General features: G+C 53.9%; 1 protein-coding gene across 3 annotated transcripts in view; it reads left to right on the forward strand.

The window, feature by feature from the left end:
- Nucleotides 1–12769, forward strand: part of LOC8031122 (tight junction protein ZO-1) — a 183789-nt gene that overhangs the window by 20781 nt on the left and 150239 nt on the right. Inside the window, exon 1 of one of the 3 annotated variants that reach the window (XM_040210365.3) lies at nt 486–854. The exons of 1 other annotated variant lie outside the window; for it this stretch is intronic. In XM_040210365.3, coding sequence (XP_040066299.2) covers nt 741–854 — 114 coding nt within the window. In that variant the 5' untranslated portion in view covers nt 486–740. Of the gene's footprint in view, nt 1–485; nt 855–12769 lie in introns of those variants that run through there. One more of the 3 variants, XM_040210367.3, reaches the window with a different exon arrangement.

The following is a 12769-nucleotide window of genomic DNA, read 5'->3' on the forward strand; positions in this document are numbered from 1 at the left end:
AGTATGCACTTGAGCCTATCCGACGTTATCTCTGCTGTTCCTCGAATGGATCACGGCGTCGGCCCTTGCTCGTGACGCATACTGCGCCCCGCGGCTGAGAGAGCGTCGGGGGCCAGAAAGCGATGCCCGTCGGTGGGCGGCGCCCCTCGCGAGGAGCGCCTTATGCTATCGGGGTCACTGGAATCCAACCTGCCGATTATTAAACAACGAGGAAACGGGCCGAGAGGAAGCAGCAACGAGAACGAAAAGGGGAAAGAGAGAAAACTGCCGGCCACTCGCAGCGGCCCAAGGACGCCGGGTTGAACGGTCCGTCCAAGGATGGCCCTCAGCGCATTCCTAGCCTCGAAAGGCGCTTTTCCTCTCCCGCTACCGGCCTGCCCGCACCCACAGCCATTTTGTTCGCTCTCAGTTCTCGAGACGGGAGAGCAGACGACGTTGAACTTGGCCGTACTCTCCTCCCCAGATTTCCCTCGGCCCGTCGTCTGCTTCTTTGGGCTGCTGGGTCGCTGGGTTCGAGGTTAGTTTCTCGGCAGGCGTGCGGGTATGTTGCTGCGGCCGGTGCGGTTCGTCTGCTCCGACGGGTGTTCTGTGCGCGGGTGTCGGTGAACCTGCCGCGCTCCCTCCGGATGTGCCTCGTCGGAGAGTGCCCCGACCGACCGAGCGACCAGTGCACAAGCCGGATTAAGTGGCTGCTGCTCGGATAAGTGGTCGTCACCAAGTGGCGCACCCGTGCCGGCGCCATGTCGCCGTTCGAGGACCAGTACGGCACGTCCAAGGCCGGGGGTCATCCGGACCCCAGAGGAGTGCCGTCGTCTGCTGCCGAATCTTCGCTATCGTCCGCTACGTCGTTCGAGGTACCCAGCTCTTTCCTACTGCCTGCCTGCCTGGGCTTCGCAAAGAAGGGTTGTCGCGTTCCGCGTCCGCCTTTGATCGGGCACGTCCGGACACGTTTCGGCAGTCGTGCCTGCTTCGTTTCATCGATGCAGTCTTGCTTTGCGAAGGTGCTAGGGCATGGCTTTCAGACTAAACACGTGGCTCCGTGGACAGCCCCGAGGCATCCGCGCCCAGCCAGTGGCGGATCCAAGGGGGGGGGGGGGGGGGGGGGAGGTCGACGGGGGGGCGGCCCCCCCCCTCCCCCCCCCCCCCCAAACAAAGTCGACCGCCACCCCCTCCCCCCTACTCGGAGGGCAATTTGCCATTGGTGGACCCCGCGGTGCACAAGAAAGAATGGGAGAATAGTATCCTTACAAATTTCCTGCCCCCCCCCCCCCCCCCCCTCAAAAAAAAAAAAAAAAAAAAAAATTGAGTTCTGGATCCGCCCCTGTGCCCAGCGAAGCCACTTCACCGTGCCGCCATGCAGCCTATCGTCAAACCGCAGCAGTGGCGTCACCTTTCTGTGATGATGCCCCGCTTCGACGGGCCGTCAGGGCCGTTATCGGATGCGACGCTTCCTGTATTCCTCGGCTCGGAATGTTGTTGATCCTCGCCGCTATGGTAGTGCACACGAGCCGGCCGCTCCGGCCGCGCGTCAGGCAGTTCCCTGTGACGCTTTGGCAAGCGCGAGCCCGAGGGCTCCGATGTCGCCCGTCCTTCGCCCAACTTCTCGGCTGGACATTCTCTGTCCGAGTTTCCCAATCAACGCGCTTTTCGGTTGCAGGGACGCTCGGCTAAGTTTGCCACGAAATAATAATAATTGGGGTTGTGGGGATATTTATACAGCGTGTAGTTGGTCTGCCATTAAAGTTGCGACGAGTCACACGCTGTAGATGAGCAATTTAGCCAGTGCGGTACAACCGCTAGCCTGGGGTCTTTAACGTGCACCACGCAGTGGTGATACACGACCGCACGCCGGTACGATGCTCATCCAGATCGAAACGGGCAGGGGTGGGGCCGGAACCCAGGGTCCCTGGGTTCTGCAGCGCGAGCTTTCGCTCCACGCGCGTCGAGCTGGGTGTGCGCTTCAGCCCACTCGGCCACCGATCCCCCAGTTTGCCACGAGCGTGGCTGTTTCTACCAGTGGTCCGCAAGCAACTGACAGGATGAGAACTGCGGGGAGGCAGTTCTCGCGCCTCCAGCGCGAGCTTCCCTAGCACTTGGGCTTCTCGGAACTCGGGGCATGCGTGCTCAGCCAAACCGGACGGCAACGAGCGCATGCTTGAGGCCCAGATTTCCTTGTCACCCTGTCAATGACTATGATCGGCTCTTAGAATGTTCTCTCTTTAGCCGAATATTGCTGGAAATGCGCATTTCACTCCGTACCAATGTCTTCATTGCAGGGCACGGACCCCGTGATCCTAGCTCACCATATCTTGCTCGGTTTGCACGAGAACTCGCGCCTGCGAGGCACTTTCCAAAGCCACCAGCTCTCTTCCGCGCCTTTGTGGGCACTGCCGTTTACTCCGAAGCTGATAGAGCGGCGAAATGTGCAGGCACGAGATTGTGGCTTTAGAACAGGCTTTCGCGGGACGAGCGCTCGCACCAGAAAGGCACCTGCGTCGAAGCAAGGAACGCTAGCTAACTCCCACTCGTCGGTTTGCCTGTCGCAGAAAAACGAGCAGTGTCTGAACAGGCGGCCACGTGATCTGGAGCCTGTTTGGAGCGTCACACTGCGCGTGCGCACAACTTATGCACTTGCGCATGTAGTGCGATGCCGCTAGCTTCGTGAAGCCACATAGCCTAAAATTTAAGTGTATAAAAAAAAAAAAAAAAATGCGGGCCCTAGCGTTTACCCCAAAATAGCTTGGAGTCCTCCTATTCTAAATCTTCTTATTATAAAGTTGGGTGATTCCCGTCACTGCGACGACTGGGTGCAGGCGAACGTGACCCAGTCTTGGGCAGCTTTTAAAAAGTAATTAGTTACAGTTACAGATAGTTTGCCAAAAGCGTATTTAAGTTACAGTACAGATAGTTTGCCAAAAGTGTATTTAAATGACAGTTACAGTTACTTAAAAGTAAAATTCACAGTTACAGTTATTTTATTGAAGAAAAAACGGTTAAAGTGCAGGCGAGCTGGTGTAAGTTATACAGGATGATTCAAAACCTGAGACTGTGGTTTGAAAAACGGAAACTTGTGAAGTAGGAAGGGAAAAGGACAGACAACGTCTCAAAGTTACTTCGTCCTAGTATCTTAGTTACTTTCAAAATATTTTCGTTTCTTTTTTTTTAATTTAACTACGAAGACATTGATGACAGCACATATTCGTTACGATTTATATTTATTGGGAACTCTCAGAAAACTTACTGAAATGTGCGTTTGCTGCTTGGATAAAATATGAACTAAATAATACATTATTTAGTTCATGTTATAATTCAGCAGCAACTCCTTTTCAAAGATCACTTAACTTTCCCCTTTCGATGCTGAACGCATCCCTAACGAAAGAGGCGCTCAAGGGGTGCGCGGAACAGTGTATTCGAGCGTGAACAAAAAAAAAGCTTTCCTAATAATGGGAAAGTCGTTGGGGCTGCAGAGCGCTGTCGAGGTTTCAGCCTTCCATCGTTCCGTGTCCGGGGAGCTTGCGAAGATCGGAGGAAGAGGACCTCTCGGCTGGCGTATACGTTTTTCCCCTTGTTTGCAGGGAGCAGTGAAGTTATCGCCACCCTATTCGACAAGGTCAAAGTGCACTGCAGTTCATAGCCGGGCCATGGTGTCACCTGCCGTTCGTCACTCGTTTGAGCTATAGCGGTTAATTCCCATCCAACTCTTTTCTCTCTTCATGTGACGTTGTTTCTCCTTTCCTAAGAGCTCTCTTCTTCCCCTACCTCAGCTGACAGGAGGGGGAGATGAACAGACGGGCTCATTACAATAATAGGGAGGGGAGCGGAAGGCTGAACTATCCGAGTGGACAAGTGGAAGCGACCGTTAGTATCAAATTTCGAGGTAAAGAAAGGAGTGAACAAAAACAACCCAGAGTCGTCTCGGAATGCGTTCCGCTTTTCTTTCGAATTTCTTCTATGCAACGCCGAACAAAAGACTGGACCGTGGATCACGGGCTCACGGCCCCTGGGAAAACGCAGGTCGGCCGGTAGAAACATCGTCCGTGGGCCAGGTCGGACAGCGTCCACTGACGGCAACTCGCTTTCGGCCGTGCCTGCTGCGGCACCGACACCAGAGGCTCTCGTTCGGTGTTCAGCAGTTCACCGTGAGCTGTCTACGCTCGGCGCGTTTCCCCGAGGTGGCTCTGTCGCTTGGCCGAAGAGGCGGGGGTGTTGCACGAGGCCGGAAAGGCTGAAGACGGGGCGGGAGAGAGAGCCACGCGCGAAGAGGATGAGATAAAGCCAACGCTAAATGCGCTTCTCCGCACGATGAAAAAGGAAAAACACAAGTAGGAAGACGTCTGCCTTCTGCTCCGGCTCTTTGCTTCGACGGAAAAAGTTTTCAGTCCTCGATCTATTTTGTCGCGTCTCGTGCGGGGCCCAACCTCCACACGTGGTCGAACTCGCTGTATGCTGTTCACAAAATAGGCCTCATTTGTTCGCGAAAAGTATCTCTATCTTTGCCGATACTTTTTAGTTGCTTAAAAAAAAAGTATTTGAGTTATCGTTACACTTACTTTAAAAAAAAATATCTTTAAAAATAACTAACAGATTGGAGTGTCCCGATACTTAGCCCTAGACTACGAATGTCTGGCATTGATTTGAATCGAGTCTAAAGGGAGTGCTCACCAAGTGCCCTCGCGGAATTCGAGCCGAGTGAGTTCAGTGATGTGATGGCGGCGCCATACTGCGCCAAGGGGCTGATTCTGCTACGCATCCTGCTACATTTTGCCAAAATATGAATAATATTTTTTTTGCTATTTTTTAACCATAAATAATCTGCGCCAGCGTACGAAAAAAAAAAAAAAAATTGGTCACCTTTCGGAATTGGAACTAAACTGAGTAGTACCGTAATTCAGCACGCGTGTGTTATATGGTGCAAGCGGCCGCCCGACACAAAGTACTCTGCATCAATTGTCCATCCGGTCTTGCATGGTTTTCCCGCCCGTCTCGCGTTTCGCGCTCTCTGCGTCTCGTCTCGCGTATTTTTTGAAAACTATTTTCGACGATAGACTCAGCTGCGTGTGGACGCTCCGACGCTAGCGTGCCGGGTACCAGCCATGCCCTCATACTGTGAAACGAAACCACGTTTTCGCGCGGCGGGAGTTACTTTGTGAGCTGAAGCCCTCGCTCCTGAAAGCAACGACCGTGGGAAAGCTATATTTGGTCGCTGCCTTCCAGTCACCGTGGTCGCGTGACGTCGGGTGTTGCCGTCTCCACGTTGCTGCAGATATGGCGCTTTCTAAAATGAAACTAAGTACCGCCACATGTTCATCAACATTCCTGTTCTTGTTTGAATCATACGTTACTACAGAAATCCCTCTTTAACTCAGAAAGTGCTGTGTCGAAGTATTGACTACCTAGGTTTCTCTCGGTGCGTTTCGGGAGAATCTGCCGCGAAAGAAATTTGGCCAAGAGAACTGAACAAAAGCAACAAAGGCAACGTCTGCACGCTGAACCCGCACAGCGCGACTCCATCTCGAGTTCAGTCGTTGCACAAAGCGCTCCGAGAACTTTTTGACCCTGGCTCGCGATCTCTTGTATGGATGTGCTCAGGTTCTTTGCCGGCCTGGCAAGCACGCGCCGCTGGACTGTTTTTTGTCGTATGCTCGACAGTTACATCCTTCATACAATTTTGGGGAATCAGTTGGCGGCGGGGTGGAGTGGCATGGTTTCTGTTTTGATCGAACAGCCCTTGTCTCCGCTCGCGCGACAACGCAGGCGCTCTGCAAGCCTGCCGAAGTTGCCTTCACGTGCATGCGAACATGATTACACGATAGAGGCACCAGCTAGGACGCTTGCAATCCATTGTTTTATGTGTGCTTACTTTTGACGAAAATCTGCCACGTCGAGAACCAGTAAAATAATGGCAAGCGATTTTTCAGAATTGCTTGGCAATGCCTATACAGCAGTGTACACATGTGGGATGTCTGAGCAATAAAAACACAAGCAGCGAGTTCCGTCACAAAACGTCACATTAGAACACAAGACAATGCAAAGTGCCCTTCGTTTGTACAGCACTTAAAACTAATATTTTTATTTTTCTAAGAATATCTGCTCCAAAGGCCACATTTGCTGCTCCAAAACACTGTTTTGGCTGCTCCGGAAGGTGCTCCAAATTGGTTTAGGCCAATCACATCACTGGAGTTGAATGATAAGTTTTTCGGCAGCAGCGAGCTCGAAGCAGTTGGTATCATCAACGCGGACACCCTTTCAGCCAAATTGTTTTGAACCATGGTTAAAAGCGCTAAAAAAACGTACACAAGATAGAAGATACAGTCACCACCAACTAGCCCAACAAGTTCTTTTACAGCCCAATTGTACTTTGGGTGCACATGCATCACGCGCAGCGAGGGGCGCCCTTTTCTCCGCAGCTCGACCGTTTCTTCACTGCTTTTGTAACTCGACGAACACGAGCGTCCCCTCAGGCGTTCGTCACACTGGATTTCCCAAGACGCTGTTTGGCGTCCGTGATGTCCACCAGCGGTACAAGGCCATGCGTTGTGATCCCGGTACGTGGATTTGGCACCACGCAATCGGCTGTTGGCAAACTCTCGCTTTCTTGTTTGTTGAGTATCAATGAAAGCCTTCTTGCTCAATGAGGACACAGCCAATGACACCGAGGGTCTGCTCGGGGCAGGCGAACACCGAGGATCACGGATAAGTGGCGTTTCATTGGCTGCACCGGTATGGGTCATTCATTTGAGTCCGGATCAATGACTTTGATGGGAGCGGGGAGTAAATGGGAAAATACCGGCGCAGCAAATGCAATTCAGCGATACGTAAGGAAAATACACGGGGCAGCACGTAGCTTTGCCGTGCCAGAAATCGGGCCCTGCGCGTGGTTCTCGTGGCGCGTCAGTCAACGGAGGGGTGTCCGCCCGGGGCCATATTTAGCCTCGGTGCATGCCGCGACTCGGATTTTTGTAAACAGCAGAGCGCAAGAAGGTGCGTAATCCAACGTAAGAGATATTTTTTCGGTCCTCCGAGTTATTCTGAGACTTATTCCGTAGGCCAGATATGTAAAAGCTCCGCAGCAGCCGACCGAATTTTCGCTGCCAATTTTTTCTTCCGTCGTTCGCCCGTAGCTTTCAGGTTTTGAGTAGCGCTCCTGGCGAGCAAAATAGAAGATTTGTGGCTCGCGTTTTGAACACGCGTCATTACGCTTCCCAATTAATTATTTTTAAGACTTTGTTCTATTATAAATGTTTGCGTAGCAGACGCTACAAGGGCTATCTCCGAGCTTTTAGTGTCCCTGCCAAGCTCGCGCGCTAGTGCAGTGCGAGCATCGTTCGGGGAAACATGCTTTTGCAAGGAGCTCTGGCTTCGCTATTACGTGAAACGAAACCATACCTGCTCACGGAGGCTATGAAAGACAGCGATATAAAGCCGAAAGGAATATTTGACGGGACGCTGAGGCCTCGAGCTGCGTAATTTTTTCTTTAGACGTGTTGTTATCGCGCATTTACGGATGCGGACAGATGCTTGTATTCGCCGCTTTTATGATCGTATCGCGTGTATAGAAATAGTTTGGTCAATGGGAGGGGAGCGGGCAGAGCCAGGGCGTGCATCAGAGGCAGACAGAGGGTTCGGCATGCTCTCTTGGCCTTTATCTTGGCCAAATAGAAGCCGAGAAGTATCCCCTTAAGGGTTAAATCAGAGCGTAAGGGGTAAATGTAGTAACTTTTTATGGTTGAAAATGTGGTAACGTGACGTTTCGATCATGATTATGCAAAAAGATGTAGGAAACGAATCTGCAGCTCGAACTTTGTTTTGCTCGGACAGAGTGTGTCCGCTCGGACGGCAGGTTCCCGGCCCTCGGCGCCTGGCGTACGGATTATGTCGATCGTTCCGCAAGTCGCGCTCTTCCACCATGCTTTTGGATGGCCGTGATTGAAACATCACGTGCACCGTATTTCCAGTCACCAAGAGTTACTCCGACGCACTTATTCATTTCGTTTCGCGCGACCACCGTCAGGGTATTGTTTCCGGCTTCTGATTGGCCGCATTAAAATTTCTGAAGACGTCGTGGAAGCGGCCCAGCCCGCTTTCGGCCAATGGCACCCTCCTCATTTGCCTCCTATACTTCCCAATGAATGTCCAAACTGTCTCTATCTACGGCTCTGGCCATAGCATGGTCGCGTCTTGCGTTAGTCTTGCGGACGCGCTCGCGCCTCCTGCTCTAGAGCAACAAGTCTTCGTCGCGTACGCCAGGGCATTGGTGGTCCGCACTGCGCCTGCGCAGTTTTGCGTTTGCCTGCGACACTAAAAGTCTAACGGGGACGTTGCAGTGTGAGCGAATGGTGCACGGCAGCTCGCGTTGCCACTAGGACGGGGTGCGCGAACCTCGGTTGCCCCGTTTCGTCGGAGGCAGTCAGGAAGCGGTCGCTACGCGGTCCGTCTCAAATGCAACTGCTCGAACCATTTGGCGTGGGTTGATCGGTGCTTTTTGACGAATACGGAAGGCCATTATCTGGGCTGGCTTTTGCCGCGTATCTGGGCCGTTTGTGTACCTTTCGGGGCACCCTGGCGAAGCCACTTCCTGGTCCGGGGAGCGAAGATCGAGCGGGCCGCGCGCCTGGTCCCTCGCATTGTCCGCTCGTCTCCCGCCTCGATCGGGCGCCAAGGTCGCCGCTTCCCGATTCCGTGGGCTCTTTGCTCTTCTTCCGCTTCCGGAACCATCGGCCGACACGGAAAGACGCACCTCCGCCCCCGTTTCGCGGCTGCTTCGTTTGCCGGCCGAGCGGAGTCCCTTCGGCCCTCTCGGGCCAGCGCGGCTCAATGGGCCCGCGAAGGCGGAACACGAGTTGTGTTGGCGTTGATCTCTGTCCGTTGGTCCGATGCCCCGCTACAGTGGCGTTCGATGGACGTTCGTCTCGGGGTCAGTCTCACCGTCGTGGAAGGCAGGCCACGTGTTCTTCCTTGCGCAAGTGTGCGGACAGGGCCGGATGAATGGCGAGGCCATGCCATATGAGCTTCCTTTCATTCGAGTACCCTGACGCGGCCGCTCATTTCTGGTTTCCTCTCCGCTGGGAAGCAGAAGGAGCCACCTTTTTGCCGGGGCAAACAAAACCTCTCAGAGCGGCCTCAGTGACTGATATTTAGCTTGGTGGCACTGAAGAGCTGTAAGCAGTGCCTTCAGTAGAGTAATATAACGCCCAAAAACTTTTTATCGCCAAGAAAAAAAAATCGTTTTCTATCTCCTTCTTACTTCTTATGTGATCACGTAGACGGCGAAGGCATATTTGTGAAATTCAAGCGATGTTGCGAGTTGCATGCGTGTGAGTCACATTCATGCAACTCACAATGCGAATGCCGAATGCGACTAACAATTGTAACGGACAATTGTTAGTCGCTTTCGTCAAATGTTTTTAACGACCATCACAAACGCGTTACATCGCTCACTTGGAAATATGAATCTTAGAGATGGAAGTGTTCGGGACGAGGCATCGGCAATCTTGTTATTTTTTTTTCTTGTTGTTTTCTTACATTTTAAATGGCGGTTCACGGCGTCTGTATCGAGGGCGTTGAGGAGTTATAGGGCGATTCGAAAGTCTGCAACAACTCAAACAAAGTTTTTTTTTTTTTTTTTTTTTTTTTTTTGTGCTGTATGGCTTTTTGGTTTTTGAAGGCACTATTATCGAACGATCCAAAAGTTTGGGTCAAAGATATTTTCGGTCAATATATCGATCAATCAACCCTCGCATCGCTCACGAGAGCCTGCAACACGTTATTTTCCTCTTTACATCATATATAAAAAAAAAAAAAACGCGTTTTAGAAATTTTGCATAAAACTCTACTAAAAAAAAAAAACTGAAAAGTGAAGCGTCGTTTGCACGCGGGGAAAGCACATGTGCACGTGCACTGGAAAATATGCGTGCGATTGGCCGGTGTGCAGCAAGCCGCCACGGTAACTCCACAATGAAGAAGAAGAAACAAAAGCCGCCTCGATAGCTCGCAGGCAAAGCGCCGGCCTACGAATCCCGGCCAAGGTGCCTTCAATCTGACGGAGACTTATGGCAGAGAAGGCGCCGTGTAACCGAGGTTGCTCGAAAGATCCCCAGGTGGTCCTAATGAATCCTCGGTCCTCCGCTGGGACGTGCCAGACGCATTGGTTCGGCCGAATGTTTGGGATTGACGTGATTGAAGGAAGAGAAAGGACACTTCCTGTTTGAAGCGATCCGATTGCAAGGCTTCGATTGGATGCAGCCGCGGGAGCTGCGTTCCGCCGTCTCCCGCAGGGTTGGCGGAGGCTCGCTTTGCCTTGCTTCCGTCTCTGCCGCCGTTGACGTTTTAGCACCCGGTCTCGCAGGGGCCTTTGCACCGGGCGCATTCCGACGGGTCGGGCGGCGAGAAAGTCTGGCTGGAACGCCAGCACAAACAGCAGCTGTGGAAGGCCGAAGAGCGTTTTGATGGGGAGCGGTTGGCAGTCGAAGCAATGTTCCACCAACCCGGCTACGTAAAAGAGGACGACCGATCGCCAAGCTTGGGCCCGTCCAGATGGAAAGTGCTCGAGCGACTACCACGATGGGCTAGAAGCGGTCCAGCGATCCAAGCGCTTCTCCTAACGATGACTGGCGGTGTCCGCTGCGAGCCAACCTAAGCTCAAACGGAGCATTGGTGAATGGACAGTGTGTTCAATGTGTGGTTTGACCGAGGACGATCAGGGATCCTGTTGGCCTCGGGTCGACACCGAGGTCCGTGGTAAACAAGCTGGACGAAACGTTGGATCTGCTCTCGATGCTGAGCGGAACCAGCGCCGCCTGTTTGTCAACGGGGGGGCTCTCCCTTCGCTCCCTGGGGTCGTCCACCCTCGGCGTGACCGGCGAAAGCGCGGCTCGTGAGCGACCCGCTGCCTCGCTCACGGAAAGCTCGCGTCGTGCGGGCCGTCCTGCCTTTCGCTTTCGCTGGGCCCTTTCGCCGAGACGGTGCTCGAGTGGAGAGTTCTTCTCACCTGCCGGAACAGAGCGGGCAGCCTCGGGGCCGTCGCACGAGTTGAGACGGACGAGATGGGGGCTCTTTCCCGAGCAAGCGGAAAATTGCGGAGGGTGCGTGTGGCGATGATAAAAATGTCCGCATTGGCGTCTCCGACAGAGACGTCGTTTGGGCTTCTGCGTGAGTGCATCTTCCCGCGTTCCTCGTCACGCGCCCAGGACGATGCTTGGACTTCTCCTGCTGGGTCCATCCTCCGAACATCTTGCCCTGGGGACGACCATGGACGTACCGGTGCAAGATGTCGGGCCGCTTCAAACCAAGCCCTCCCTCCATGACATTGTCTTCGTTGTGCTTGCGTGCGAGGATGAGCTTAGGCGAGGGCGTTCTGGGGCAGTCGCCCAGGCCCAGCCGGGAATTGTGCAAGAACGACTAGTGTGGTGGTCTGTGTCGGCGTCGCCCGTGGGCGACACCACGTCAGATGCTTACGCGTCAAAGCCAGCCCCATGCGCCCGTTGTATTTCCCTCGTGCGGACATTGGTGCTAGCGACCCCGTGGTCGCCGAACTGGCAGGGAGCCTCACTATTTGCGCCTCCGCAGCTTCGCGCTTTCTCAAGACAAGCTGTTCGGCTGAAGCGACACCATCGCAGAATGGCTTCAACTGCCGACACTTCCCTGTCGTTTTCAGTGTACGGGTTGGCACCGAAAACAGAAGAATCAGTGGTCTTTTTTTTTACCGCAAGAATGAACTGTGCATCACCGAGCGCTCAGTTGCCCGAATGCGGGGCTAGCGCTCCGAGCCAGGTGCCGCAGTTTCCGAGCTCGGTATTGTCCCATTCGATTGTTCTTAGCGATTTTCAGAAATTGTCAGGGGGGAAATGGTGGCCGACGAAGCCCGCGAGTACATGGCTGGCTTTAGCTAGCTCGGAAATGGTCCCCATTTGCTCGTTAAAACTTTGAGAAAAGCATCGCTAACTTTGGCATCCGCTCCGGTCGTGCCACATACGGGCTGAGCATGTAACGGGATGCGTAGTTTCATTGTGTGCTGAACGAAACACCGCACCTTCTTTTTCGGGGACAGATGAAAACGTTTAGCGAGAGCCCAATGAGTGGAAATTCACACGGAATGGAGGGTAGCTTTCTCCGCTCTCTGTGGTGGTGACTTCTGGGCCGTGGACCAAAGCAATGAGCGTTTGTAAACAAGCGCGTTTGCCCCCGGGAGCTGTGCAGAAACCCGTTTTTCCCCGGGGCAGATGGGCGCGTGGGCCGGGCTACGTGACGACGGCCAAGCAGCGGACCAGACGGCGCTCTCCTCCGGGCGGCCGCTTCCTCGGCGCGGGTGGCGTCCCAACGGCCACGCTCGTCTCGAAGGGCCCCCACGTGCGTCCGAGATGGCCGATAGTGCGGCTGCTGCTCAGGGCGCTTGTTTGCGCGCGCCGATCTCGCCGCGCCCGCTGTTTGCCCGGAGCCACGCGCCACTCTGGCGGCTGTCTCCCGTCTAGCCCACCGTTGACCGGTCTCTTACGAGCGTGCGGTAAAATTGAATAGGGAGTTTGATAATAGCGGGGCCGTCTGGGTTCCCCCGAGCAGCTTGGGGTGCCTGCCGCCAAAGTTCTGCGCACGCAAAGTGCGACGCCCCAAGCTGCTTGGGAACCCTCGGGGATCCTATAGAGCTCTATTCGAAGAGTGTTCCCCCGCCGGCGGGGGACGCTCGCTCGGACACGGCGACCAACCGAGACGAGGTGCCTGTCGTCAAACACACTTGGACCACGCCGTCCATCTTCATAGGCGGAATTTTATGCAG

The sequence above is a fragment of the Ixodes scapularis genome, unplaced genomic scaffold (assembly GCF_016920785.2).
Source record: "Ixodes scapularis isolate PalLabHiFi unplaced genomic scaffold, ASM1692078v2 PGA_scaffold0__279_contigs__length_252992795, whole genome shotgun sequence".
Taxonomy (NCBI): domain Eukaryota; kingdom Metazoa; phylum Arthropoda; class Arachnida; order Ixodida; family Ixodidae; genus Ixodes; species Ixodes scapularis.